We start from the raw sequence: 25,688 nt of genomic DNA on the forward strand, positions 1-25,688 counted from the left end.
CAGCACTAGGGGCTGTGACCCCCAACTGGGAGAGTGGCTCCAGCAGATTCCAAGAACAACATCTGAGGTCTCTGTCCAGAAGAGTGCAGTTCTAGGAACAGCGAAGATACTGCACAGAACCCTCAAACTCCCAGTCCTCTGGTAGAGCACCCAAGCTTGAGGGAGACATACACCACCCAAAAAAGGGTGAGAGGGAGATTTTACTATATATTTTATTAAACAAACAAACACACACACACACACACACACACTCCGGGATCTGGTCGCGGTGGCAGCAGGCTAAGTAGGGCACTCCAGACGTCCCTCTCCCCAGCAACGCCCTCCAGCTCCTCCTGGGGGATCCCAAGGTGTTCCCAGGCCAGACTGGACATGCAGCCCCTCCAGCAAGTTCTGGGTCTACCCTGGGGTCTCCTCCCAGCTGGATGTGCCCGGAAAACCTCCAAAGGAAGGCCCCAGGAGGCGTCCTAATCAGATGCCCGAACCCCCTCAACTGGCTCCTTTCGACATGGAGCAGCAGCGGCTCTACTCTGAGCTCCCTCCGGATGTCCGAGCTCCTCGCCCTGTCTCTAAGGCTGAGCTAAGACACCCTACGGAGGAAACTAATTTTAGCCACTTGTATCCGCGATCTCACCCTTTCAGTCACTACCCAAAGCCTCATCTGTGCAACTATTTTCCTGCATCCATCTATCCATAAGCCTCCTCATCCAACTAAATTTAACTTCCATCATCCGGCCGGTATAAACACTAAGCCCTTTCTTACTTGTGTGACCTGATGTGAAGTGGAAACAGCCACCACTGGGATATAAATCTGAAGAAAATCCACAATTAAGGGATGTGCCCTTTCGCCCAAATGACTTTATGAAACAAAGTTTGAGAGGTCAATGGAAATGTGTGTGTGTGTGTGTGTGTGTGCGCGTGTGAATCCATGTGAAGTACGTGTAAATGCACATGAACACTGTATGTGGTTGTATGCACAATGCATCATGTATTTTCACATGGCAGTGACTTTTTCTGTGGCTTTCTTTTGCCATCAGGTGAAATCGCAGACTGAACCATAATCCTGTGAGACCGCTGGTCTGAAATGTCTCTTATCCTAATCCTATTACTGCCTCTGAGGACAAAAGAGGTTTTCAGGGCTATGTATGAGGAGTTTAAGATGAGCAAGGAAGGGCTAAGCGACTGGCTTTTACGGGACTACAGGTTTAAAGCTCTCTGAGGTGAAACGCGGGGGTCACTAAAGCTCTCGGTGTTCATGGCGGACGTGTCGCCAGCTGGCTCGGATGACAGCAGCAATGTAGGGGTGATTTTGAGAGATGCCGAGTACCTCCTGGCTAAAACACTTGACAGAGATGGCTGACTGGAGGTGGATGTGACTGCATGGTTAGAGCAAGACAACCAGCGCGGATACACATGTGATATGAAGTCCCCTCACGCATCTCCAAGAGGTCATGACCTCAGGCAAGTACGCCACAAGCCATTTTAATGTTATGATTTGCTGTTTGTTGTCAGCCCAATTTTCCCATGTTTATCTGATCTGAACTGTGATAAACGTGCCTCCTTACATAGCGGAGGTTTAATTCTTATTACACACTGCTCAGTTGTATTATTTCTACTTAAGGCGAGTGGAAATGGCTGGACAGCTACATTTTGAGATCTCGTAGTACTTTACATCAGTAAGTTCCATCATTTCATAAAATACAGCAGTAAATAGTATCTTTTTACAGTACATACCTGCTGCAACATGTATATTTTTACTAAATAAAAACCTTTAACTGACATCTATTCAAATCACCATACCCTCTGCATGCAAATCCCTTTTTTAAACTTGGCTTGTAGATAGAGACATGGGTTTGGCATGGAGCGTCCAAGACAAATACTAGGCCATTTACAGGGTTGTTTTTAAAAAAAAAAAAAAATCTTTTGCCATTTTGTTAACAGACTCATATGTGAAAAAACAGGTAAAAACTGAAAAATGTTTGCCATGTTTTAAGAATATTTCATCAAGAAAATGACATTTTGTCAAATCCCCTCTGTAAATTGGTATTTACTTAATTACAAAGATGAGACCGGGAAATTCACAAAGACGTGCTCCATTGTTGAGAAAAAGTGTTTTAACAAATATAAGGATATGCCTGTCTTAAAGTACATATGCAATTTGACAATGTAAATATCAAAATTGGTGAAAGTCCCAATGCAAAAATTTACTGAACCTGTGAACCATATAAACTTTCATTATGACTGGAAGAAAGGGGGGAAAAACCCTTTATACGACTGCCTCCGTTTTGAGTCATAGCTACAGGTTGGTGTGAGTGTGTGTGTTTGCATGAGTGATCCATCCATCTTAATGTGTGTGTGTGTGGGTGGCATCGGTGTATTTAAGTGTGTTTACTTTGCTTCTTCTGATTCCCTCTCGAGACAGATGGCTTTGCCAAGAATCCTATTAGTCTCCTCTCCACGTGGAAAACCGTCTTAGCTCTGCAGCGGACACGGCAAACGTCGAAGGTCTTCTTCGCTGTTTTGGAGAATCCGGTCGACCGGCGTGACACCTTCACCTTACCACCCAGCAGCCATGTCTGCACAGAAGGTACTGTTAGGAGGGGCAGTTGGAGTAGCAGGGGTATCTAAACTTATGGACCACAACAGAAGTGGTTAACATTAAAAATAAACCAGATCATGGTAGGAGACCTGAGTGTAAGTCTACAGAATCAGAATCAAGAACACTTTATCTGTCGTTTCATTTCATGCACTTGTGCACATGAAATGAAACGAAACATGGTTTCCCCCAGCCCACAGCAGTGCAACACACAGACAAAACATATTCAAAAACTACAAGAACTACAAGAACACATATATCCAAACTAACACATATATCTAAACTAAACTAGAAAAAAATCACTGTCCAGGAGAACGAACACCTGCCAGGATGACTGTCGGAACTGCAGGTCTGCATGGACTAGCAGTTAGCTTAGCCTGCCCTGCTTCCACGTCCTGTCAGACCGCCCTCGGTGTTTCCTCTTCGGGTGCAGCTCAGGTCAGGGCCGTGGTCCTTGGGCCCACAGGATGCTGCAGACCAAGCTCCCTCAGCCAATCCAGCGCCAGCTCGCCCAGCCAGACACCTTCGACACACCTTCCCGCACTCCATACGACAACACTAAAAACACAGTCAAGGCAAGATTCAAGAATCTTTATTTGTTACGTCTCATTATAAGAGCAAAAGAGTAAAATTCTTGAGTTTCGGCTCCTCAACACTGCAGCAACAATAGTAATAAAATAACAACAAAACAGAACAAAAAAGCAGTAACAATAATAAATTAAAGCCGCAAGCGGCGTTGGGAGGGGTCCAAGCATTGGCACTGTTGCGCCCCCTATGGAGCAATTTGAATGGTTTTGTCCTCATGATCATATACCTTCACCCAACGTAAATAATTAACGCTATGATACGTAGGGGCCTTTATACAGCTAGCCTGTAATAGACTACCGTTTCAACATGAAACTAAACCGCTGTTGGTAATGTAATAAAGATTGAGGAATCTTGCTTCAGAAACAGTAGCCTACCTGAGTTTCCAACTAGATATGACAATGTCGGATTACTTGGGTCGCCTGTGTCCTAGACGATTACCGTAATTTTTTAAAATGTCGTAACACTTCCATTGCTTCAGAAACATGTGCCAGAGTTTCCAAAACTGGACCAGACGGTGTCTGATTTCTTGCGTCCTAGCCGACTGCCGTAAAAAGAAAACGTATGTCGTTAAACCCAGGTGTCCTGGCGTGTGGTATGTAGAGCTGCAGCGCTTCCACACCAAATAAGTCAAAATAGCGGGCAAACTATATGCCTGACATAGGTGGTCCCAATAGTAAAGTTGTTGAGCACATTGAGATGCATGGGTCGATTAAGTTTTGTGTTGATCTGACTTATGCTGTGGGAGTTATGGCCTTTTAAGCATGACCCTTTGTTATAGCGCCTCCATCTGGCTGACATGGGTGATTTGTAGTGCCAGAGTAGTGGGGGGCCGTATGAATGCACCTACCAAATTTGGTTGGTCTAGAACTTATGGTTGCTGAGCCTCAGACACTTTTAGCTGAGAAACCGTGCCCAAACTAATACAAGTCAAAATATATACATCGTATATATCATATCATATATATATATGGCTGACATATGTGGTCCCCATAACAAAGTTGTAGAGCACATTCAGATGCATAGGTCTGTGCAGTTTTGTGTTGATCTGACTTATGGTGTGGGAATTACGCATGACCCTTTGTTATAGCGCCACCATCTGGCTGACATAGGTGATTTGTGGTGCCTGAGTAGTGGGGGGCCATAGGAATCCACGTACCAAAGTTGGTTGGTCTAGGACTTACGGTTGCTGAGCCTCACACACTTTTAGCGGAGAAAAATAATAACAATCCTAACAAATACAATAGGGTTCCAGCAGCTTCGCTGCTTGGACCCCTAATAAGTGTGTGATGTAAGGTGCTGTGTGTGTGTGTGTGTGTGTGTGTGTGTGTGTAAACTGATGATCCGCTGAAGACCATAGGTCAGTACCATCGGTCCAGCACCAGACTTAGCGTCTTTCAATGGTCTTTGTTCAAAAGCCTGGTTGCTAGGTTGAAAAAGCTGTTCTGGAGCCTACTGGTCCGGGCTTTGAGGCTGCAGTACCACTCGCCTGATGGTAGCAGCAGGAACAGTCCATAGTTGGGGTGTCTGGGGTCTTTGATAATCCTATGGGCTTGCTGACACAACGTCAGTAATGTCAGCAACGCTGCCGCCAGACCGCCCTTGATGTTATTGGAACTGCCGGTCTGCATGGGCTAGCAGCTAGCTTAGCCTGCCCCGCTTCCGCATCCTATCAGACCGCCCTCGGGGTTTCCTCTTCGGGCACAGCTCCAGGCAGTGCTGTGGTCCTGGGTCCACAGGATGCAGCAGACCAAACTCTCCCAGCTGATCCAGCGCCAGCTCTCCCAGCCATCAAACGAAGACAAACTTAGACGTAGACTTGGACAAAGACACTGCATGGACGGTACTGGGTGGGGCCGCCGCAAAGGTAAATTCGCACTGCCATCTTCCCATATTGGTAATGGGTGAGGCCGCTGCCAGCGCGAATTTGCGTCACCATCTTCCCACACCGGAAGCGGAATACAATGTCGGAATGAGGGAACAAGCTCGTTTCCAGCGTTGAAAATGAAATGTGTCCACACAAAAAAAGTAATTTACCTCATGTTGGGTTTTGTTAAATAAATATGAAGTGTCTTTGGGTAAATATAATGTGTGTTTTCGTGTGAAAAAAGCTCTAAACTTTCACCAAATCCTTCATAAATCATCATGAAGTATTTACAAGTTTGTTAAGCTTAGAATAGGACTACTTTTACTAATCATAAACACAATTAGAGAAGTATAGGTACTATATAAAGTAATAATTAAGAAAATCTTGGATCCAAATTCTGCTTAATTAAGTTTGGTGAATGCCCTGCTCTATACATAGCAAACCTCAGTTTGACACTCTTCTGTTGTAACATGAGCAATTCAAAATTCATTGATAAATGTGTACTCATCCCTCTTCTTTTATTCGTTCCCCTAGTTTCTCAGGAATAGGTATAAACTGTGATTCTATTATAACAACCCTTTACACAGTATTTCTTAATAAGAAGACTTAATGATGAGAGATGGAGTAAACTCCAGTCTGTCTTTCTAACCCAGCCAGCTCTTTGAGTTTAGGTCAATCCTGTTAATGTCTCATTTATCCAGCCACTTATCTAGATCGTCTTCTTTTCTTGTAGAGACAACAACAGGTTAATCCAGTTAGTGAAAATCCCGAGTATCTATTAATACCCGACCCAACCAGCAGGCCAAATATGATCCTTCTAGTCTACTTCGCTCCCTCTCTCATAATGAAATGCATATCGCCTTCAAAATGGAGAACCTCAAGTTATGGCAAATCTACAGTACTTATGGAAACAAACATCTTGCATCCCACAGAAAACAAACAGGACATGTAACGATGATGCTACATACGCCAATGGAGCTGAGGCCAAACCCAAGAGGAGCAAATTGAAAAATGGTGGGCAGGCCTCAAAAGGAGAGGATACCACTCACACCAAAGGTCAGCACCATTTCTCTCATCTATACACGAATATACATGTTTTAAATTATAATAATATGTATAATATTACCAATGGTATTAGCATTAGACGTAAAGTCAAATCTAGTTGTCCTAATTCTTCAACATGACTACCAGTAAACAGACCAGTCCACTTTTTCATCTTGTCTGCCGTCACTGTATCAGATGGAAAAGCAGTGAAGAAAAAGAACAGCAAAGAAGGGAAGAGTGATCCCAAACTGACAGAAAAAGAAAAGAAGAAAACAAGAAGTGCATCCAAGAAGACAAACGGTAACTGGGTATTTTCACTGAATTTTAAAACCAGAGGGAATACTGCTGTATTCAGTTTTTTGCTGTGTGTCTCATTTTTTATGATTAATAGTTTGTCTTTTCTGATAAACAAAACATGCACAAATATTTCCATCACAAATCACAATATCAAGCTGGCATGGGAAATAAAAAAAAGGAAAATTATAATAAATACAAACACGACCACAGACATACGTATAATCCAGTGAGTCAAGTAAATTCTTTGAGACAGTGCAAGCCTTTTTAATGCCATAAGCAATCATCAGCCAGCATATACACACACACACACACACACACACACACACACACACACACACACACACACACACACACACACACACACACACACACAAGATAAAATAAAAGTGATGCAAGAGATGCTTAAAAGTTTACAGCATTGCTTGTCAACCAGTATTTTCATAAAATGTACCCCTCAGTTATTCGCATTTTATATGATGGTATACTGCTATTTTTAAAAGCGGGAAAAGCCATTAATGCTCAACACGAGTGGTACTGCCCCACTTCAGGTGATAAACCGCCCTCTTATCAAGCAGCCTATAATTGTTCTAGGGAAGCTGACCAAGGTAAGTGTGCCACAAAGATGGTGCTGGTGCAGAGGAGACTCTCAATTCTTTGACCTTAAGTTTCCATCCTAACATAAGGGTGGTATGGATCCAATCAGTAAGTGGTGGAGTCGGGTCCCTTAATGCAGAGGGGTCACCCAAAATAAACAGACTGTGGGAGAAAGGGATATCTAGGCCGGTAATTTTTTCCAAAATGATATGTATAGCAGACCAAAACTCCTGAATTTTTGGGCAAGTCTAAATAAAGCATGTGAACTAAACTACCATCTTGTGAAGACACCTCCAGCACTCTGAGCTGTCTACCAAACCTACTCTATGTGGCCTGGATGGCAGCCAGTCGACTCTATTTATAATTATGAATTGTATCAGTCAGTCTTGTTCACAGTTCCCTTGACATTTTTTTCCCCATCCCTAAGAATTCTTCCCCATTCTGTCTCTGTAAATGATACATTTGTCAGTTTCCCATGTCCATTTAAGGCACAATATATTGGAATTCGAGGCCGTATGGATCATGGAGTAGCAGGCAGAAGCTTCATGATCAAGTCTAAAAAGGTTTAGGACCTTCTCTGGCGTATCAACCTTAGATGGGCCTATTGAAGGGGAGCCAATAGTTTGCACCAGTAGGTCTCTTAACTGCAAATACTTCCAAAATTGATTGGAAGACGAATTCCTGTCCAAGTGCTTGAAAAGATTTTAATTTTTCATCCTGATACAAGATCCTGCCTCATGTGAAGGAGTTCAAGTATCTAGGGGTCTTGTTCACGAGTGAGGGGAGGATGGAGCGGGAGATTGACAGGTGGATTGGTGCAGCATCAGCAGTAATGCAGACGGTGTACCGGACCGTTGTGGTGAAGAAGGAGCTGAGCCGGAAGGCAAAGCTCTGAATTTACCAGTCAATCTTCGTTCCAACCCCCACCTACGGTCATGAGCTTTGGGTAGTGACCAAAAGGGTGAGATTGTGGATACAAGTGGCTGAAATGAGTTTCCTCCGTAGGGCGTCTGGGCTCAACCTTAGAGATAGGGTGAGGAGCTCGGACATCTGGAGGGAGCTCAGAGTAGAGCCGTTGCTCCTTCGCGTCAAAAGGAGCCAGTTGAGGTGGTTCAGGCATCTGATTAGGATGCCTCCAGGGTGCCTTCTTTTGGAGGTTTTCCGGGCATGTCCAACTAGAGGAGACCATGGGATAGACCCAGAACTCGCTGGAGAGACTACATGTCCAATCTGGCCTGGGAACGCCTTGGGATCCCCCAGGAGGAGCTGGAGGGCATTGCTGGGGAGAGGGATGTCATGATCCTGATTTGATTCATGGTCATGATTTGATTCAAAATCAATTTTCGATTCAAAAGAATTCCCGATTCAAACTTGATTCTAGATTTGGTACATAGGGGTACTAATTTCACGATCTACTCCAGTCTGCTGTGCGCTAAGAAAGGCAGCGTGGCAAATTATGGCATGAAAGCAGACTAAAGTCTGTATAAGATTATGTGGTTTTTATATTCGAAAAAGTTATATCAATTGATTGCAATAATGTGAACACACAAAGGCAATCCTAACATTTCTCAGTAAAAAAAACGATGTGATGGTATGTCATACTTTGGCTCAATTGTCTGGATCATAAATCTAAAGCCTTCATTGTCGACTACCCTGTAGAGGCGCAGGTCTTTTGAAATGAAACAGGTGATGGATCTAGTTTTTTTTTGGGGGGGGGGGGTTTGCCCGTTCAAAATTGGCTGGGAGTTTGGTAAAGTGGTGCCCTGTGTATTGGTTGTTTGTTAAAAGTTGCAGGAGGTTGCTGTTCCACTTCATTCAACTCTGGGTGATGGCGTATGATGTGAGACCTAACATTTGTAGTGTTCCTGAAATACTTAACTTTGCAAATCTTGCATAATTATTGAATGAGTCATGTCAAGCTCCTTCTTCCCCGGGAGATTGTAAAATCCAAAATGCGCCCAAAACGCTTGCCTTCACTGATGAAGGGACTAGCTGCTGTAAAGCCCACTCAGGGAAATTTGTAATTTGTGATATTGGACTATACAAATAAAATTGACTTGACTTGAATTTGTTGCTGCTCCATTTTTAGAAAGGCTACCAAGAGCTAAGGTTAGCAGAGACTGACTAGCCACTGTCGTGTTTTCCGGAAGCCAAAACAGGTGCACAGCAAGTCAATATTGCCAACAGCGAGGATAATACTTAGGACTGGAAAAAAGGTTTTAAAAAATCGATTTTTGGAATTTGTGAATGTATTCAGAATCGTGATTCTGACATGAATCGTTTTTTCCCCCACCCCTATGTGATACCTTTTTGAAACCAGGACTTTCAGACAAAGGGTGATTTATTAATACAGAGACTGGAATTTAGTCAGTCCCAGTAGACCTGTGGAGATAGGATTCAAATTTGAAGATTTGAGCTATTCTCTTCCAAACCCAGTGAATATGGGACAAAATAGGATGTGACCGATTCTGTTTGGCTAGATTAGCTGTGATATAGTTCACGAGAATAAGAGGGGTGCAAATGATACTTTCAAGATGGAACCACGGGGGGCATGGTGCCATATGCCAAAGAGTGAAAGCGTAATGATAAAATAACAACTTAGGCACACAAGGACACCAAGGCCTCCACTGTCCACTGGCCTCTACAGTTTTTGCAGGTTAATTCTGGGATGCTTGACATACCTGTGGAATGGAGGTATTTAGGAGAGATGGCAGTGGAGTTTTTAACAAGATTGTTTAACATAATCTTGGAAAGTTAGAGGATGCCTGATGAGTGGAGAAGCATGCCGGTACTGATTCTGAAGAATAAGGGTGATGTGCAGATCTGTAGCAACTGCAGATGTATAAAATTGATCAGCCACAGCATGAAGATATGGGAAAGAGTAGTGGAAGCTAGGTTAAGAGGAGAGGTGATGATAAGCGAGCAGCAGTATGGTTTCATGCCATGAAAGAGAACTACAGATGCAATGTTTACTTTGAGAATGTTGATGTAGAGAAGGTCAGAAGGAGTTAAATTGTGTCTTTGTGGATTTAGAGAAAGCATATGACAGGGTACCGAGAGTGGTGTGGTATTGTATGAGAAAGTCGGGAGTGGCAGAGAAGTATGTAGGAGTGGTACAGGATATGTATGAGGGCAGTGTGGCAGTGGTGAGGTGTGCGGTTGGAATGACAGATGGGTTCAAGGTGGAGGTGGGATTACATCAAGGATTGGCTCTGAGCCCTTTCTTATCAGCAATGGTGATGGACAGACAGGTTGATGGATGGGATCAGGCATGAGTCTCCATGGACTCAGATCAGGGGTGGGCAATCTTATCCAGGAAGGACCGGTGTGGGTGAAGGTTTTTGTTCCAACCGAGCAGTTACACACCTGATCCCACTAATCAACCAGTAGAGTCTTTGCTAAGGAACTTGATTAGCGTGATTTTTTTCGCACCCGTTTTCCAGGAACTCTGCCTCTGATTGGCTAGTACTCGTTGCCTCCGTTGGTTAGGTTGGTTAAGGGTGGGGTTAGGGTTAGCCAATCAGAGATAGAGTAGGGGCGGGTCTTCCCGGAATCCAGGTGGGAAAAATAATAACGCCACTGAAAACGGGTACGAAAAAAAATCACGCACTTGATTAGGAGACACAGGTGTGTAATTGCTTGGTTGGAACAAAAACCTGCACCCACACTGGCCCTTTCTGGGTAAGATTGCCCACCCCTGACTCAAGATGTTCACAGATGACATTGTGATCTGTAGCGAGAGTAGGGTGCAGATTGAGGACAGCCTGGAGAGGTGGAGGATACGCACTGGAGAGAAGAGGAATTAAAGTCAGTAGAAGCAAGACAGAATACATATGCGTGAACAAGAGGGCGGACAGCTGAATGGTAAGGATGCAAGGGGTAGGGTGATGAAGGCAGATGAGTTTAAATATTTGGGGTCAACTGTTCAAAGTAACGTGGAAGAGAGTGTAGGCAGGGTGGAGAAGAGTGTCAGGAGTGATTTGTAACAGTAAGGTACCAATGAAAGTTAAAGGGAAGGTTTTCAAGATGGTAGTAAGACCAGATATATTGTATGGTTTGGAGATGGTGGCACTGACGAAAAGACAGGAGGCGGAGCTGGAGGGGGCAGAGTTGAAGATGCTAAGATTTTCACTGGGAGTGACGAAGAAGGACAGGATAAGGAATGAGTATATTAGAGGGACAGCTCAGATTGGACGGTTTGGAGACAAAGCAAGAGAGGCAAGATTGAGATAGTTTGGACATGTGCGGAGGAGAGATGCTGGTATATTGGCAGAAGGATGCTGAATATGGAGCTGCCAGGGAAGAGGAAAAGAGGAAGGCAAAGGAGGAGGTTTATGGACGTGCAAGTTTATGCAAGGAGGACATGCAGGTGGCTGGCATGACAGAGGAAGATGCAGAGGACAGGAAGAGATGGAAACAGATGATCCGCTGTGGCGGCCCCTAATGGCAGCAGCCAAGAGTAGTAGTAATAACAATAATAATTTTATTCGGTAACACTTTAGTATGGGGAACATAAAAAACTTAATTACTAGTGAATTAGTAATGATCAAGATGTCACTTTAGTATGGGGAACATATTCTAAGTAACAAAAACTTAATTTACAGTAATTTAACACTATTAACACTTGTAGTTTTGTGTTTTGTTATGTAAGAACAGACCATATTCATTAAGTGTTAGTAAGGGAGAATAACTCTTCTTGTGGTACTACCACCTTATAAAGTCCATACTAAGCAAAGCATATTGAGATGGTACTACTAATAAGCAATAATTCTGAGGTTATAGAGGGAAAACTCATAGTTAATGGCTTACTGGTTGTATAATAAGGCCATGCAGAATAAGGCATTAATGAGTACGTAATAATGACCAATTAAGAGCCAATATGTTGCTAATTTGCATGCTAATAAGCACCTAATTAATGGTGACTACATTCCCCATACTAAAGTGTTACCTTTTATTCATATAGCACTTTTCTAAAATGTTACAAAGTACTTTACAAAGAAATGAAACCAGACAAGGCAAAACTAAGAATAAGACCAAATAAGAGTAAAAATAAAAACAGTATAAATAAATAAAAACAATATCAAACATTTGTAAAAGTCATAAAAAGAAAAGTTTTAAGATGAGATTTAAAAGAAGACTGAGACTTGGTTAGTCTTAATTCTAACAGCAAAGGCCCGATCACCCTTTGTGAAAAACCGAGACATGGGAATAACTAGCAGGGCTCCGCCAGCAGAGCTTAATGGTCGAGAGGGTGTACACCAGGTCAATAAATCAGAAATGTAGGTAGGAGCAAGACCATTTAAACCCTTAAAAGTGAGCAATAAAATTCTAAAATCAATTCAAAATATAATAGGGAGCAAGGGTAGGGACGCAAGCATAGGAGTGATATGGGTAGTAGTAGTAGTAGTAGCAGTAGCAGCTGCAGTAGTAGTAGTGGTAGATTCTGGGATGTTTGTTATTCCAAAAGAATTTATTACAAAGTTGATCAAATTGTTTAAAGTAATGAAGTGAAATCTGGGCTGGGACAGCCTGCATCAGGTAGTTAAATTTCGAAGCACAATTCATTTTAATGATGTTTGCCTTGCCCCCACATAGAGAGACACAATGGAGACCATCACCCTACATCAGCCCACAGTCTGTCCAATAGAGGGTCAAGGTTTATTTTTGTCAGTGTATGGGTAACGTAGCAGTCTATTCCATTGCCTACAAACAAGGGGATCATCGGTTTGAATCCCCGTGTTACTGCCGGCTTGGTTGGGCGTACCTACAGACACAATTGGCAGTGTCTGCGGGTGGGAAGCCGGATGTGGGTATGTGTACTGGTTGCTGCACTAGTGTCTCCTCTGGTCAGTCCGGGCGCCTGTTCAGGAGGGAAGTGGAACTGGGGGGAATAGTGTGATCCTCCCACATGCTATGTCCCCCTGGCGAAACTCCGCACTGTCAGGTGAAAAGACACAGCTGGTGACTCCACATGTATCGGAGGAGGCATGTGGTAGTCTGCAGCCCTCTCTGGATCGGCAGAGATGTTGGAGCAGCGACCGGGATGGCTTGGAAGAGTGGGGTAATTGGCCAAGTACAACTGAGGAGAAAAAAGGAGAACCCCCCCCCCCCAAAAAAAGTTTATTTTTGTCAAATCAGACAATGGGGGTAGGGGGGGTTATACCAAAATATCTAATGCCATTTTTAGGCCAAGCATAAGTACCTGATTGGACAAGGAATTTGGGACAATGTTGTGTAAGAGGAAGAGCCTCAGACTTTGTCCAGTTCACTTTATAACCCAAAATGGATAAGAACTTGTCAATAATTTTAGATAGAGAGGAAAGAGAGCATTCAGAATCTGAGACAAACAAAAGAATGCTAGCCGCATACAGCATCAGTTTATGACATTTGTCACCTATCTGAATGCCCGGAAATGTAGGCTCTCTACGGATAGCCACTGCGAACTCTTTCAATGTGACTGCAAAAAGCAGAGGGGAGAGAAGGTCGCCCTATCTAATGTCCCTTCCTAGTTCAAATGAAGGAGCGATGGTGCCATTGGTAAGCACAGATGCCATGGGATAAGTGTATATGAGACTAATCCAATCTATGAACTTCTTGCTGAAACCAAAACATTCCACGGTGGAGAGCAAATATTGGCACTCCACCCTGTCAAATGCCGTTTCAATATCCAATTAGATGGCAGCCATAGAAGTGTTATCCTGAGTAAGACACACGATATTGAAAAGTCTTCTGAAGTTGTCTGGCGAAAAGCGGGACCGTATAAAGCCAATCTGGCCAGGATAGATCAAGGAGGTTATAACCCTGTCCAGACGGTTAGCTAAAATTTTAAGATAATATCTTAGTCACGTGAAGTCAAAACTAATGATTTTAGGTTTTACAACCCAAAAGCTCCTTCCCTCCTTTCAGAATAAGTGTAATAATGGCGTCAGATAGAGAGGGAAACAGTTTTCCCTTCTCTAGGGCTTCATTATAAGTGTCTAGGAGTAATGGTGCTAGTTCCTCGGTGTAAGCCTTGTAAAACTCGGCTGTGAAGCCATCCAAACCTCGCGCTTTACTTGACAGTAGATGCTTGATAACGTCAGTTATCTCCTCAATTGTAATGGGTGAGTCAAGATGTGCAAGCTGGTCCTCTGACAACAATGGAAGATTGAGAGTTAACTGAAAGGAAATTTCTTTTTTGTTCACCTTTGACTCAAAGAAATAAAGTTTTACATAAAAGTCTCTAAAATCCCAATAATCAGACAGAAGAAGCCCATTGTCCCTCCTAATGGCTGGAATAGTGCTCGTTGCTTCTTTTTGTTTAAAGTATCCCTCCAGACACGTTTAAAAATGCTCTGAGATGATTAATATATCGTTTAACCTGTCTTTACGCATGCTAAATTATCCAGGTAAGAAAATCACCGAAAGTTGAATCAGTTCATCTGGACAAAATGTTTATTGAGAGAGAAACGTTTCATCACTCATCTAAGTGACCTCTTCTGTCTCAAATGACTGCAGGTATCCCCAACCCTTATAAGCAATACAGTGGCATACAACCGACAAACAGCAATCGGTTTTATATGCAAATTGATATGACAATTAACTAGAGTTTCAATAGCAATGTGTATTCACAGAGGATTTGGGAATGGTTGCAATCACGGCATTACAAGATGGCGACAGATGTACTCGTAGGCCCCCCACCCCCATCAGTTCAGGGATAGTCGTTCCCTCTTCACATAGATGGCCTCTTTCAAACCAGTATTGATCCCTATCAAAGATGTGCAAATCCTCATCCTTGAAAGAGAGGCCACTGGCTGTGGAGTCCTGGCCTGACATGTTAGCTCTTCTGTGTTATGCTATGATCTTGACCAGTATCTGTTTGGTTTCCCCAATATACAAGTCACAGCAATCATACCAGCACTTAAAAGTGTACATTACATAGCTCTGTTTGTACTGGGGGACCCGATCTTTGGGGTGGACCAAGGAGCATGATTTGAGCTTTGAAAACAACTGAGACGTAGCGTTTCTCTGTGAATGGTACACATTGCCATTGAAACTCTAGTTAATGGTCATGGAAATTTACATATGAAACCGATCGTTGTTTTCGGTCATTATGCCACTCACTGTATTGTTTATCGTTTATTTTGGGGATACCTGCGGTCAGCTGAGACTGAAGAGGTCACTTAGATGAGTGATGAAACATTTCTCTCTCAATAAACATTGTGTCCAGATGAACTGATTCAACTTTGTGATTCTTTAACACGGTTTTTCCACATAAAATGTATTATATATGTATATATATATATATATATACACACACACACATAAAAACTCTGAAAAGGGGCTGGAGGCACATCTAGTCTTTGTCCCTCACTGAGAAATTCATAATCTATGAATATTCAAATATCACAGGTTTTGCGCCCCGCCCCTGCTTGCTCTAGGTTGACTGGTGAAAGAGTGGTGCGCATCAAGATGGCTAATGTTAGAGGAAACATCGGAGGGATTCAGCCATAGCTACTTCATAAGCCTTCACTCCACCGGAGTCAGTTCTTAAGGGATTCACAGAATTTCTAAGTGTTTGGCATAGCTGCACTATACAGCAAACTTTTTGCAAGATAAATCAAAAAAAGATTGGTCTCTTGTCAGATTTTAAAGCTAATTATGTACAGGAATGGGCACAGTTCTTCCTCACACAGCCATCCTCATCAACCACATCACGTGACCCCCCCCCCCTTTGTGTGTCCTTTGTGTCAGGTACTGAGGAAGCTGATGACAGTGAAAATGACAAGCCTGCAAAGGACATGAAGAAAAAACGCTCAAAAGAGGGTAAGAACGCCCAAGTCAAAGGTTGGTTAGCAGCTCTTTATGACCGCTTTGTGGTTTACTAGAGGCGCACTTCTGAGTGGTTAAAGGAACAATCCACAATTAATGCACAGACTGGCTGTCCAGCCCACTTCGGTCGTTATTTTAGTCATTCATTAACATTGTTCATGAGAAAACCACTTGATAATGCATCGCTTTCAATATCTTTAGAAGCTTTCAGTTGTGTCCATTTCTCAAACAAATACACAATGTTGACCCGATGGTGAGATGTCACATTTCTTATTGTCAGTACAGCACTGGTGTTATAGCATTACTCCATATAGCCGTGGCAGAACATGGCATTACAGATTATACCTTTAATGGAAACTGTGCATACAATTAAAACTGATGCAACAAGCACTCACATGGTATACAGTAGGTTGTACAGGATACATTACTATATAATGTTAACACATTTCTAAAAATATGTGCCGAGCATGACAAACTTAAACAATTCAAATTCAAGAAAAAAATTGTCAAATTTTTTTTTATGAACCCACTGTCAGTAATTTTAATTACAGATAACTGAGTAAAAATTTCATAGTTTTTCTCCAGACAAATGTTCTCTGGACGAATTATGTGTTTGAATGTTTTGAGGACGTACGCCAGCTCTTGCAGAGACAGAAGACCAGGAAGGCACCAGGCCCGGATGGTATGTCACCCTCCCGTCTTAAAAGTCTGTGCTGACCAGCTGGCCCCCATTTTCAAACTGATCTTCAACAGATCACTGAAGCTGTGTGAAGTCCCCTCCTGCTTCAAGACCTCCACTATCATCCCGATCCCCAAGAAACCCCATATCACAGGATGAAATGACTACAGGCCCATTGTCCTAACATCTGTGGTCATGAAATCCTTTGAGAGACCGGTGTTGGTCCACCTGAAGGAAATCACAGGCCCCCTGCTTGACTCCTTGCAGTTTGCCTACTGAGCAAACAGGTCAGTGGATGATGCAGTCAACATGGGACTGCACTACATCTTCCAACACCTTGACTCCCCACTCATACAGCAGCTGACACTGGGCCGGATCTGTCCAATGTCCTGCAGATCCGCATAGGAATAAAATCCGCCCCTAGACTGCCCCCCGCCTCTGCGCTGATTCAAGCAGATCATTATAGCAATCACATCTGCTCCTAGACCGCCTCGTGCCTCTGGCCAGAGTGCGGCCTCCTTACGAAAGTCGGAATCCATTTTTAAATTAGGCCTTGTGGATCTAAAATGAGTCAAGAGTCAGCACTTGAATTCCCTATTTCTCACAACAATTTTTTTAGAAACAGATTTCCGTGGACTGTTTAAGAGAAAGAATGTTTACCATCTTTGAATACGCCACCATGCATTTTTGTACCGGCATCATGGCAGATCTGTTTTGCGGATTCGCACCAGATGCTGCAATAAATCCAGCCCAGTTTCATTTTGCTGTCTGAGCAAACATACGCAAGGGTCCTGTTTGTGGACTTCAGCTCAGTGTTCAACACCATCATCCCAGATACCCTCCACTCCAAACTCACCCACCCGGCTCACTGTACCAGCCCCCATCTGGCAGTGGAATATAAACTTCCTGACAGACAAGAGGCAGCTGGTGAGACTGGGGAAAATCCCATCCAGCACCCAGACAATCAGCACTGGTGCCCCTCCCCCAAGGAGGTGTGCTCTCCCGTCTACTTTTCTCCCTCTACACAAATAACTGCACCTTAGGTGACCCATCTGTTAAAACTCCTGAAGTCTGTGGATGACACAGCCATCATTGGCCTTATCCGGGATGATGACAAATCTGCATATAGACTGGAGGTTGATCAGCTGGCCCTCTAGTACAGCCATCACAACCTGGAGCTGACCATGCTCAAAACAGTGGAGATGACAGTGGACTTCAGGAGGAGTCCCTCAACACTGCGCCTCCTCACCATACTCAACAGCACAGTATCTATGGTGAAAACCTAGATTTCTGGGTTCCACAATCTCCCCAGGACCTAAGCTGGGCATCCAACACAGACACAAGCATCAAAAAGGCCCAGCAGAGGATGTACTTTCTCCGCCAGCTCAAGAAATTCAACCTGCCTCAGGAACTGTTGATTCAGTTCTACACTGCAATAATCCAGTCCGTCCTCTGGACATCCATCACTCTGGTTTGGTTTGGCCACCAAACAGGACAGGGACAGACTACAACGGACAGTTAGGTCTGTAGAGAAAATCATTGGTGCCAACCTGCCCTCCATTCAGGACTTACACACCTCCAGATTCAGGAAATGGGCAGGCAACATCACTGCAGACCCACCACACCCTGGTCACAACATGTTCCAACTCCTCGCCTCTGGCGAGCACTACAGAGCACTGTACCCCAAAACAACCAGATATAAAAACAGTTTCTTTCTGCAGGCTGTCATTCAAATGAATGCTTAACACTGTCTATAAATTCCAAAAATGTTGTATATATACTGTACATTGTATGTATACTGGTATGCTCTGTAATGTCCATCTATCTCAGGCATGTATATAAGTAACCTGCTAACATCTATTTCAGCATCTCTGATATATTCTCTGTACCATTGCACCGTATCACCTCTTATTTCACCTGTATATAGTCAATCCTTGTGTGTGTATCTGAAGATTGTTGTGTTGTAGTGTTAATATTCTATGTTAAGTGCCCTAAGAGAGCCACGAAACCAGAGTCAAATTCCATGTTTGTGCAAACCTACATGGCCAATAAACATGATTCTGATAATTTAAGTGTCCTCCCATGTAATTTAGACACTTTATTTTTGTCGAAGAAACGAATTGCTTAAAGTTTTTTTTTAAATGTTGCAGGAGAATCTGATCATGTACACTGCTCAAAAAAATAAAGGGAAACACCTAAAAACACAATATAGACCTCGATGAATGAAATATTTCAGCTGAAAATCTTTATTTATTAGACAGAGGAATGTGTTTAGAGCAAAACAACCTAAGAATGATCAATGGAAATCAAAATTATTAGCCCATTAAGGTCTGGATTCAGAATCATACTCAAAATCAAAGTGGAAAATGAGAAAATAGGCTGATCCAACTTCTGTGGAAATTCTTCAAGACGATTCAAAATGAGGCTCAGTGGTGTGTGTGGCCTCCACGTGCCTGTATGCACTCCCTACAACGTCTGGGCATGCTCCTGATGAGACGACGGATGGTCTCCTGAGGGATCTCCTCCCAGACCTGGATCAGGGCATCGGTCAACTCCTGGACAGTCTGTGGTGCGACATCGCGTTGGTGGATGGTACGAGACATGATGTCCCAGAGGTGCTCGATTGGATTCAGGTCTGGGGAACGTGCAGGCCAGTCCATAGCATCAATGCCCTCGACATACAGGAACTGCTGACACACTTTGGCCACATGAGGACGAGCATTGTCATGCATGAGCAGGAACCCAGGGCCCACTGCACCAGCATATGGTCTGACAATGGGTCTGAGGATCTCATCCCGGTACCTAATGGCAGTCATGGTACCTCTGGCTAGCACGTAGAGGTCTGTGCGGCCCTCCAAGGATATGCCTCCCCAGACCATCACTGACCCACCGCCAAACCGGTCATGCTGGAGGATGTTGCAGGCAGCAGAACGTTCTCCACAGCGTCTCCAGACTCTCTCACGTCTATCACATGTGTTCAGTGTGAACCTGCTCTCATCTGTGAAGAGCACAGGGCGCCAATGGCGAATCTGCCAACCAAGATGTTCTCTGGCAAAGGTCAATTGGGCTGCATGGTGTTGGGCTGTGAGCACAGGCCCCAATTGTGGACGTCGGGCCCTCATACCATCCTCATGCATTCTGTTTCTCACTGTTTGAGCAGAAACCTGCACATTAATGGCCTGTTGAAGGTCGTTTTGTAGGGCTCCGGCAGTGCTCCTCCTGTTCCTCCTTGCACAAAGGACCAGATAGCGGTCCTGCTGCGGGGTTGTTGTCCTCCTGCGGCCCCCTCCACGTCTCCTGGTGTACTGGCCTGTCTCCTGGTACCTCCTCCGTGCTCTGGACACTGTGCTGGGAGACACATCAAATCTTCTTGCCACAGCACGCATTGATGTGCCATCCTGGATGAGCTGCACTACCTGAGCAACTTCTGTAGGTTGCAGATACCGCCTCATGCCACCTCTAGTGGTGAGGGCACTAGCAAAATGAAAAACTAACCAAAGATCGGCCAGAAAAGATGAGGACAGGCAAATGGTCTGTGGCCACCACCTGCAAATCCATTCTTGTTATAGGGGTTGTCTTGCAAATTGTCTAATTTCCACCAGGTGGAAATTAGACAACTTACCAACAGGTGAAATTGATTCACAAATCAGTGTTGCTTCCTAACTGGACAGGTTGATATCTCAAAAGTGTGATTGACTTGGAGCTACATTGCATTGCTTATGTGTTCCCTTTATTTTTTTGAGCAGTGTATTTTGACTTTTACAAGAGTCAACAAACCAAACTAAATATTCCAGTCAATATTCCAGTAGAACAGGGTTGTGATATAGTTGGATATAGGAGGCAGAGAGAAACAGACCTAATGACACTGATTTTCTGGGAAAACAAACAAGGTGTAGCAGGACTACAAACAAGGTGTAGCAGCCATTGTGGCTGGTGTGCCGTAAGCTCAGCAGTAAACAGTTCCACCCTTGTAAAAATGGATCCTGGGACCAAAGCTAACACAGACAATCTGGTGTATCACAAACTACATCAGACTGTATAACAACACTGTTGTACAGTCATATTGTTGCCATGGACACGTCGGCATCACGTTTCAGTCTTTTTTCCAACATACGGTGCAACCGGAAAGTATTCACACCCCTTCACTTTCCCCACATTTTGTTATGTTACAGCCTTATTCCAAAATGGATTAAATTCCTTTTTTTTCTCATCAATCTACACACAATACCCCATAATAACAAAGTGAAAAAAGTTTAAGAAATTTTTGCAAACTTATTAACAATAAAAAACTGAAATATTGCATGTACATAAGTATTCACACCCTTTGCTATGACACTCAAAATTGAGCTCAAGTTCATCCTGTTTCCACTGATTATCCTTGAGATGTTTCTACATCTTGACTGGAGTCTACCTCTAGTAAATTCAATTGATTGGACATGATTTGGAAAGGCACACACCTGTCTATATAAGGTCCCACTGTTGACAGTGCGTGTCAGAGCAGAAACCAAGCCATGAAGTCAAAGGAATTGTCTGTGGACCTCCGAGACAGGATTGTATCGAGGCACAGATCTGGGGAAGGGTACAAAAAAATTTCTACAGCTTTGAAGGCCCCGAAGAGCACAGTGGTCTCCATCATTCATAAATGGAAGAAGTTTGGATCCACCAGGACTCTTCCTAGAGCTGGCCGCCCAGCCAAACTGAGCAATTGGGGGAGAAGGGCATTGGTCAGGGAAGTGACCAAGAACCCGATGGTCACTCTGACAGAGCTCCAGCATTCCTCTGTGGAGATGGGAGAACCTTCCTGAAGGACAACCATCTCTGCAGCACTCCACCAATCAGGTCTTTATGGTAGAGTGGCTAGACGGAAGCCTCTGCTCAGTAAAAGGCACATGACAGTCTGCCTGGAGTTTGCCAGAAAGCACCTAAAGGACTCTCAGACCATGAGAAACAAGATTCTCTGGTCTGATGAAACCAAGATTGAACTCTTTGGCCTGAATGCCAAACATCACATCTGGAGGAAACCAGGCACCTCTCATCACCTTGCTAATACCATCCCTGAGGTTTCTTCCTATTTTTTCTCCCTGTTAAAGGGTTTTTTTAGGGAGTTTTTCCTTATCTGATGAGAGGGTCTAAGGACAGGATGTTGTGTTGCTGTTAAGCCCACTGAGGCAAATTTGTAATTTGTGACATTGGGATTTGATTTGATCCCTACAGTGAAGCATAGTGGTGGCAGTATCATGCTGTGGGGATGTTTTTCAGCGGCAGGAACTGGGAGACTAGTCAGGATCGAGGGAAAGATTAATGGAGCAAAGTACAGAGAGATCCTTGATGAAAACCTGCTCCAGAGCGCTCAGGACCTCAGACTGGGGCGAAGGTTTACTTTTCAACATGACAACGACCCTAAGCACACAGCCAAGACAACGAAGGAGTGGCTTCGGGACAAGTCTGTGAATGTCCTTGAGTGGCCCAGCCAGAGCCCAGACTTGAACCCCACTGAACATCTCTGGAAAGACCTGAAAATAGCTGTGCAGCGACGCTCCCCATCTAACCTTACAGAGCTTGAGAGGATCTGCAGAGAAGAATGGGAGAAATACCCCAAATATAGGTGTGCCAAGCTTGTAGCTTCATACCCACGAAGATTTGAGGCTGTAATCGCTGCCAAGGGTGCCTCAACCAAGTACTGAGTAAAGGGTGTGAATACTTATGTACATGCAATATTTCAGTTTTTTATTTTTAATAATTTGCAAAACTTTCTACAAAACCTTTTTCGCTTTGTCATTATGGGGTATTATATGCAGATTGATGAGAAAAAAAAGGAATTTAATCCATTTTGGAATAAGGCTGTAATATAACAAAATGTGGGGAAAGTGAAGGGGTGTGAATACTTTCCGGATGCACTGTATACGCGTTTGCTTCTGCACCAGTGTTCGTCCTACCCGGTCAAAACATCTCAACAGCGGTATACAGAGACTGGAGTGTCTCCAACCATGGTGAAGATGACTGGTACTGTTATGGAACTTGATTCCACCATACACATGGAGAACATAAACATTTATTACAGGAGAAAAGTTATGGATTGCAGCTTTAAGGATATGAACAATCCCTTTTCATCCTTCCACGGTCCATGTTCAAACCAGGTTTATTACTTCATTAACCCAGCTGCTACTCCAGATAAATCAATTGTCATTTTCTGGACAGTGAGACTGCATAGAACATGTGCATGTCTTTTATATGTCTTCTTTCAGAAAATAAAGCGAAAAATATAGCGGACATCAAAGCAAAAGAGGATGAGTCAAAAAGGAAGCAACCACCAGCTGTTCTGTTCCAGATCGACGATAGTAGACCCGACTTTGTCACCAAAAAGAAAGGTGAGGAAGAGGTCACTTTCCATCCCTCCATCCACTTTATATATAATCCTTTAAACATCATGTAACCACAACTAGCAGACTCTATTCTCAATGTCCAATGTAATGTCATATTAGAAATAATGTCATGACATAAAATGAAGAGCTTTGTGTTGTTGCGATGCCTTATGCTTCTTCCTCATTAGCACCTAACTCTAAGCATGACAGCAAGTCTGACAGCAAGGTCAGCAAGAACGTGAAGAAGCCCAATTCCAGCTCTGGATCCCTCTTTCAAATGAGAGACAAGGAAGACACAAACAAGGAAATGAATAAGAAAGCCAAGAAAGGAAGTAAGAAATCTAAAAGTTGTTAGAAGCATTTTAGTGACATTAATTTTGGGTCATAGCAAAAAGTTTACATTGTCTCATGTACATAGGCTTAGTGCTGACCAGGTGTGCTACAGAAATAGTTCAAATTCCACTTAAAACACATCATTTATATGTGAAACAAAGTGAAGTTCATATCATGATGAATAAACTTTTGATTTACACCCCAATCTTCACAACCATATGCGATGTGAACAAACCTTTTACAGCATTAGAAAATATTAGAATCTCAGATTTAATTGTTGTTTAGTGTTAGCCCTTTTGTTAAGAGCTGTGTTTAGCAGCTGGATAGCTCAGCAGGTAAGAAGGCTGGCTTGTCCGCCAAAGACTGGCAGTTCAAACCCTGGTTGGGATGAATCTCCAGTAAGAGCCCATGACTTAAGACTCCTAATGCTATATGAGCCAACTACTTCTCAGATGTACGTCGCGCTGGAGAAAAGTGTCAGCTAAATGAAAATGAAATCGTAAAGAGACCTGTCAATCGCTTTGGGAGCAACAGCAACTTCCAGTCCTGTGGTTTGTGTTTTGGTAGCGGGGCGACATTTTGGTTTGCAATTGAAGTAAGGGTTGCACTTTTAACTGCATGTACGATACCAACTTCATTAAGTGATGTGTATCAAGACCTTTTTCCACATCTACCCATCGGTTTCTTGTCCGTTTATCTCTGCCATCTTTCTATATTTACCTGTCTTTCACATTCAGCGAAAGCAGATGAGAGTGTTGACGGCACAGGAGCGACATCAAAAAAGAGAGGCAAAAGAAAGAAGGGCAAGACGGTATATTGGCTCTATATCACCCCACTGTTTTGAATTGTTGTGACTGATCCGAATGATCAGGAGCAGCGATAGGACAGTTCTTGTTTTTGTCTTTTTTTTCCCCCCAGGCAAAAGCCGGACTGATGGATATTGAGATTGATGATCTTGAACAGTTTGTCCTCCGTCCTGCTCCTGAAGGAGTGACAGTAAAATGTAAAGTAACGAGGGCTAAGAGAGGAGTAGATCGAGGCTTCTTCCCAACCTACTTCCTACACTTGGACAATGAGAAAAAGGTGATAGGAGAGAACCTGCTGTGCCTCCTCAAATAAGTCAAATAATCAATTGTAAAGGTGTAGCCATACAATATTTTACATTTCTGACATTTCATAATGATAATGATAATAATAATAACATGAGGATGACGATGCTGATTATGTATAAGATTAAGAATAAGAATCTGAATAAGAATACATGCAATTTTATTACACTTTTCTCAAACCTAAAAAGCAAGAAAACAGGGAAATGTAAAAGAAAATATGATAGGACACACTAGCACACTTGTGAGGATAGAAATCGTGACCTTACGGTTACATGCAAGCCCTCAAATCGTTAACTAGGCCGCCCCCGTTACCCCGTTTATGATTCAACAACTAATTTGACAAATTCCGCATCAAGGAGATAAATCAATCCTCTCTTCCGTCATCCTCCTCTCTTAGGTGTTTCTTCTCGCAGGGAGGAAAAGGAAAAAAAGCGCAACTTCCAACTACCTGATTTCTACTGATGCCACAGACCTCAGCAGAGGAGGAGAGAGCTTTGTAGGCAAGCTGAGGTGAAGAGACCTTCAGGACTAAACCAATGGCTTTCAAAGAACATGGGGGCTTGAATTCATCTGTCACGTCTCCTGTATTGAGTTTATGATTACTCACTTGTTGTGTGTGTGTATGTGTGTGTGTGTGTGTGTTTCAGATCTAACCTGTTAGGCACCAAGTTCACAGTGTTTGACAATGGTCTGAACCCAGATAAAGCTCTCAGAGACTTATCCAATGCCAGACAGGAGCTGGCTGCTGTCATATACGTGAGTGAACAGCCAACATCTCTACGTGACCCATCCCAACTGACTTCCTCCGAATACATCAATATACTGTCTGATTTAATGATAGCTAGATAGAAATTAATTGTCAATTAACAAGACAAAGAAAGAGCAAGAGAGAGACAGATAAAGATGTACATACATACATAGTACATACATTTTTTTAAATAGATTTATTTCTGATTTCTCCCATTTTCTCCCAATTTAGAGGCCAATCGATCCCTATTTTAATTCGAACTCCCACCCTCGTACTGCATGTGTTCGCCAACTGCATCTCTCCGGCCGGCAGTCTCAAAGGAGACACCTCGCCACTTCCGTGACAAGGCGACTCCAGGCTGAACCACTGCTTTTTCCGACACACACACAGACGCATTCATGTGACAAACACAAGCCGACTCCGTCCCCCTCCCGAAGACAGCGTTGCTAATTATTGCTGCTTCATCGAGTCCGGCCAAAGTCGGATCTGACGAGACTGAGGCGCGAACCCCGGTCCCCAGTGGGCAACTGCATCGACACAAAGCCGATACTTAGACCACTACACCACCGCGGACCCCGTACATACATTTATATAGATAATTTTAGATTATTAGATCTATAGATATATCGACAATGTCCTAATCATGTTTCTGGAAAAAACAGAACT

At 43.4% G+C, this 25,688-nt stretch overlaps 1 protein-coding gene across 1 annotated transcript in view; it reads left to right on the forward strand.

Annotated features, from left to right (window-relative positions):
* Positions 1-1,448: 1,448 nt before the first annotated feature.
* LOC130108245 (tubby-related protein 1-like) overlaps positions 1,449-25,688 on the forward strand; it is a 32,170-nt gene continuing 7,930 nt past the window's right edge. Inside the window, exons 1-8 of the mRNA XM_056275119.1 lie at positions 1,449-1,458; positions 2,420-2,584; positions 15,714-15,785; positions 22,716-22,838; positions 23,021-23,164; positions 24,037-24,248; positions 24,672-24,784; positions 24,922-25,030. Coding sequence (XP_056131094.1) covers positions 1,449-1,458; positions 2,420-2,584; positions 15,714-15,785; positions 22,716-22,838; positions 23,021-23,164; positions 24,037-24,248; positions 24,672-24,784; positions 24,922-25,030 — 948 coding nt within the window. The remainder of the gene's footprint in view (positions 1,459-2,419; positions 2,585-15,713; positions 15,786-22,715; positions 22,839-23,020; positions 23,165-24,036; positions 24,249-24,671; positions 24,785-24,921; positions 25,031-25,688) is intronic.

This window comes from Lampris incognitus, chromosome 2 (genome assembly GCF_029633865.1).
Source record: "Lampris incognitus isolate fLamInc1 chromosome 2, fLamInc1.hap2, whole genome shotgun sequence".
NCBI classification, from domain to species: Eukaryota; Metazoa; Chordata; class Actinopteri; order Lampriformes; family Lampridae; genus Lampris; species Lampris incognitus.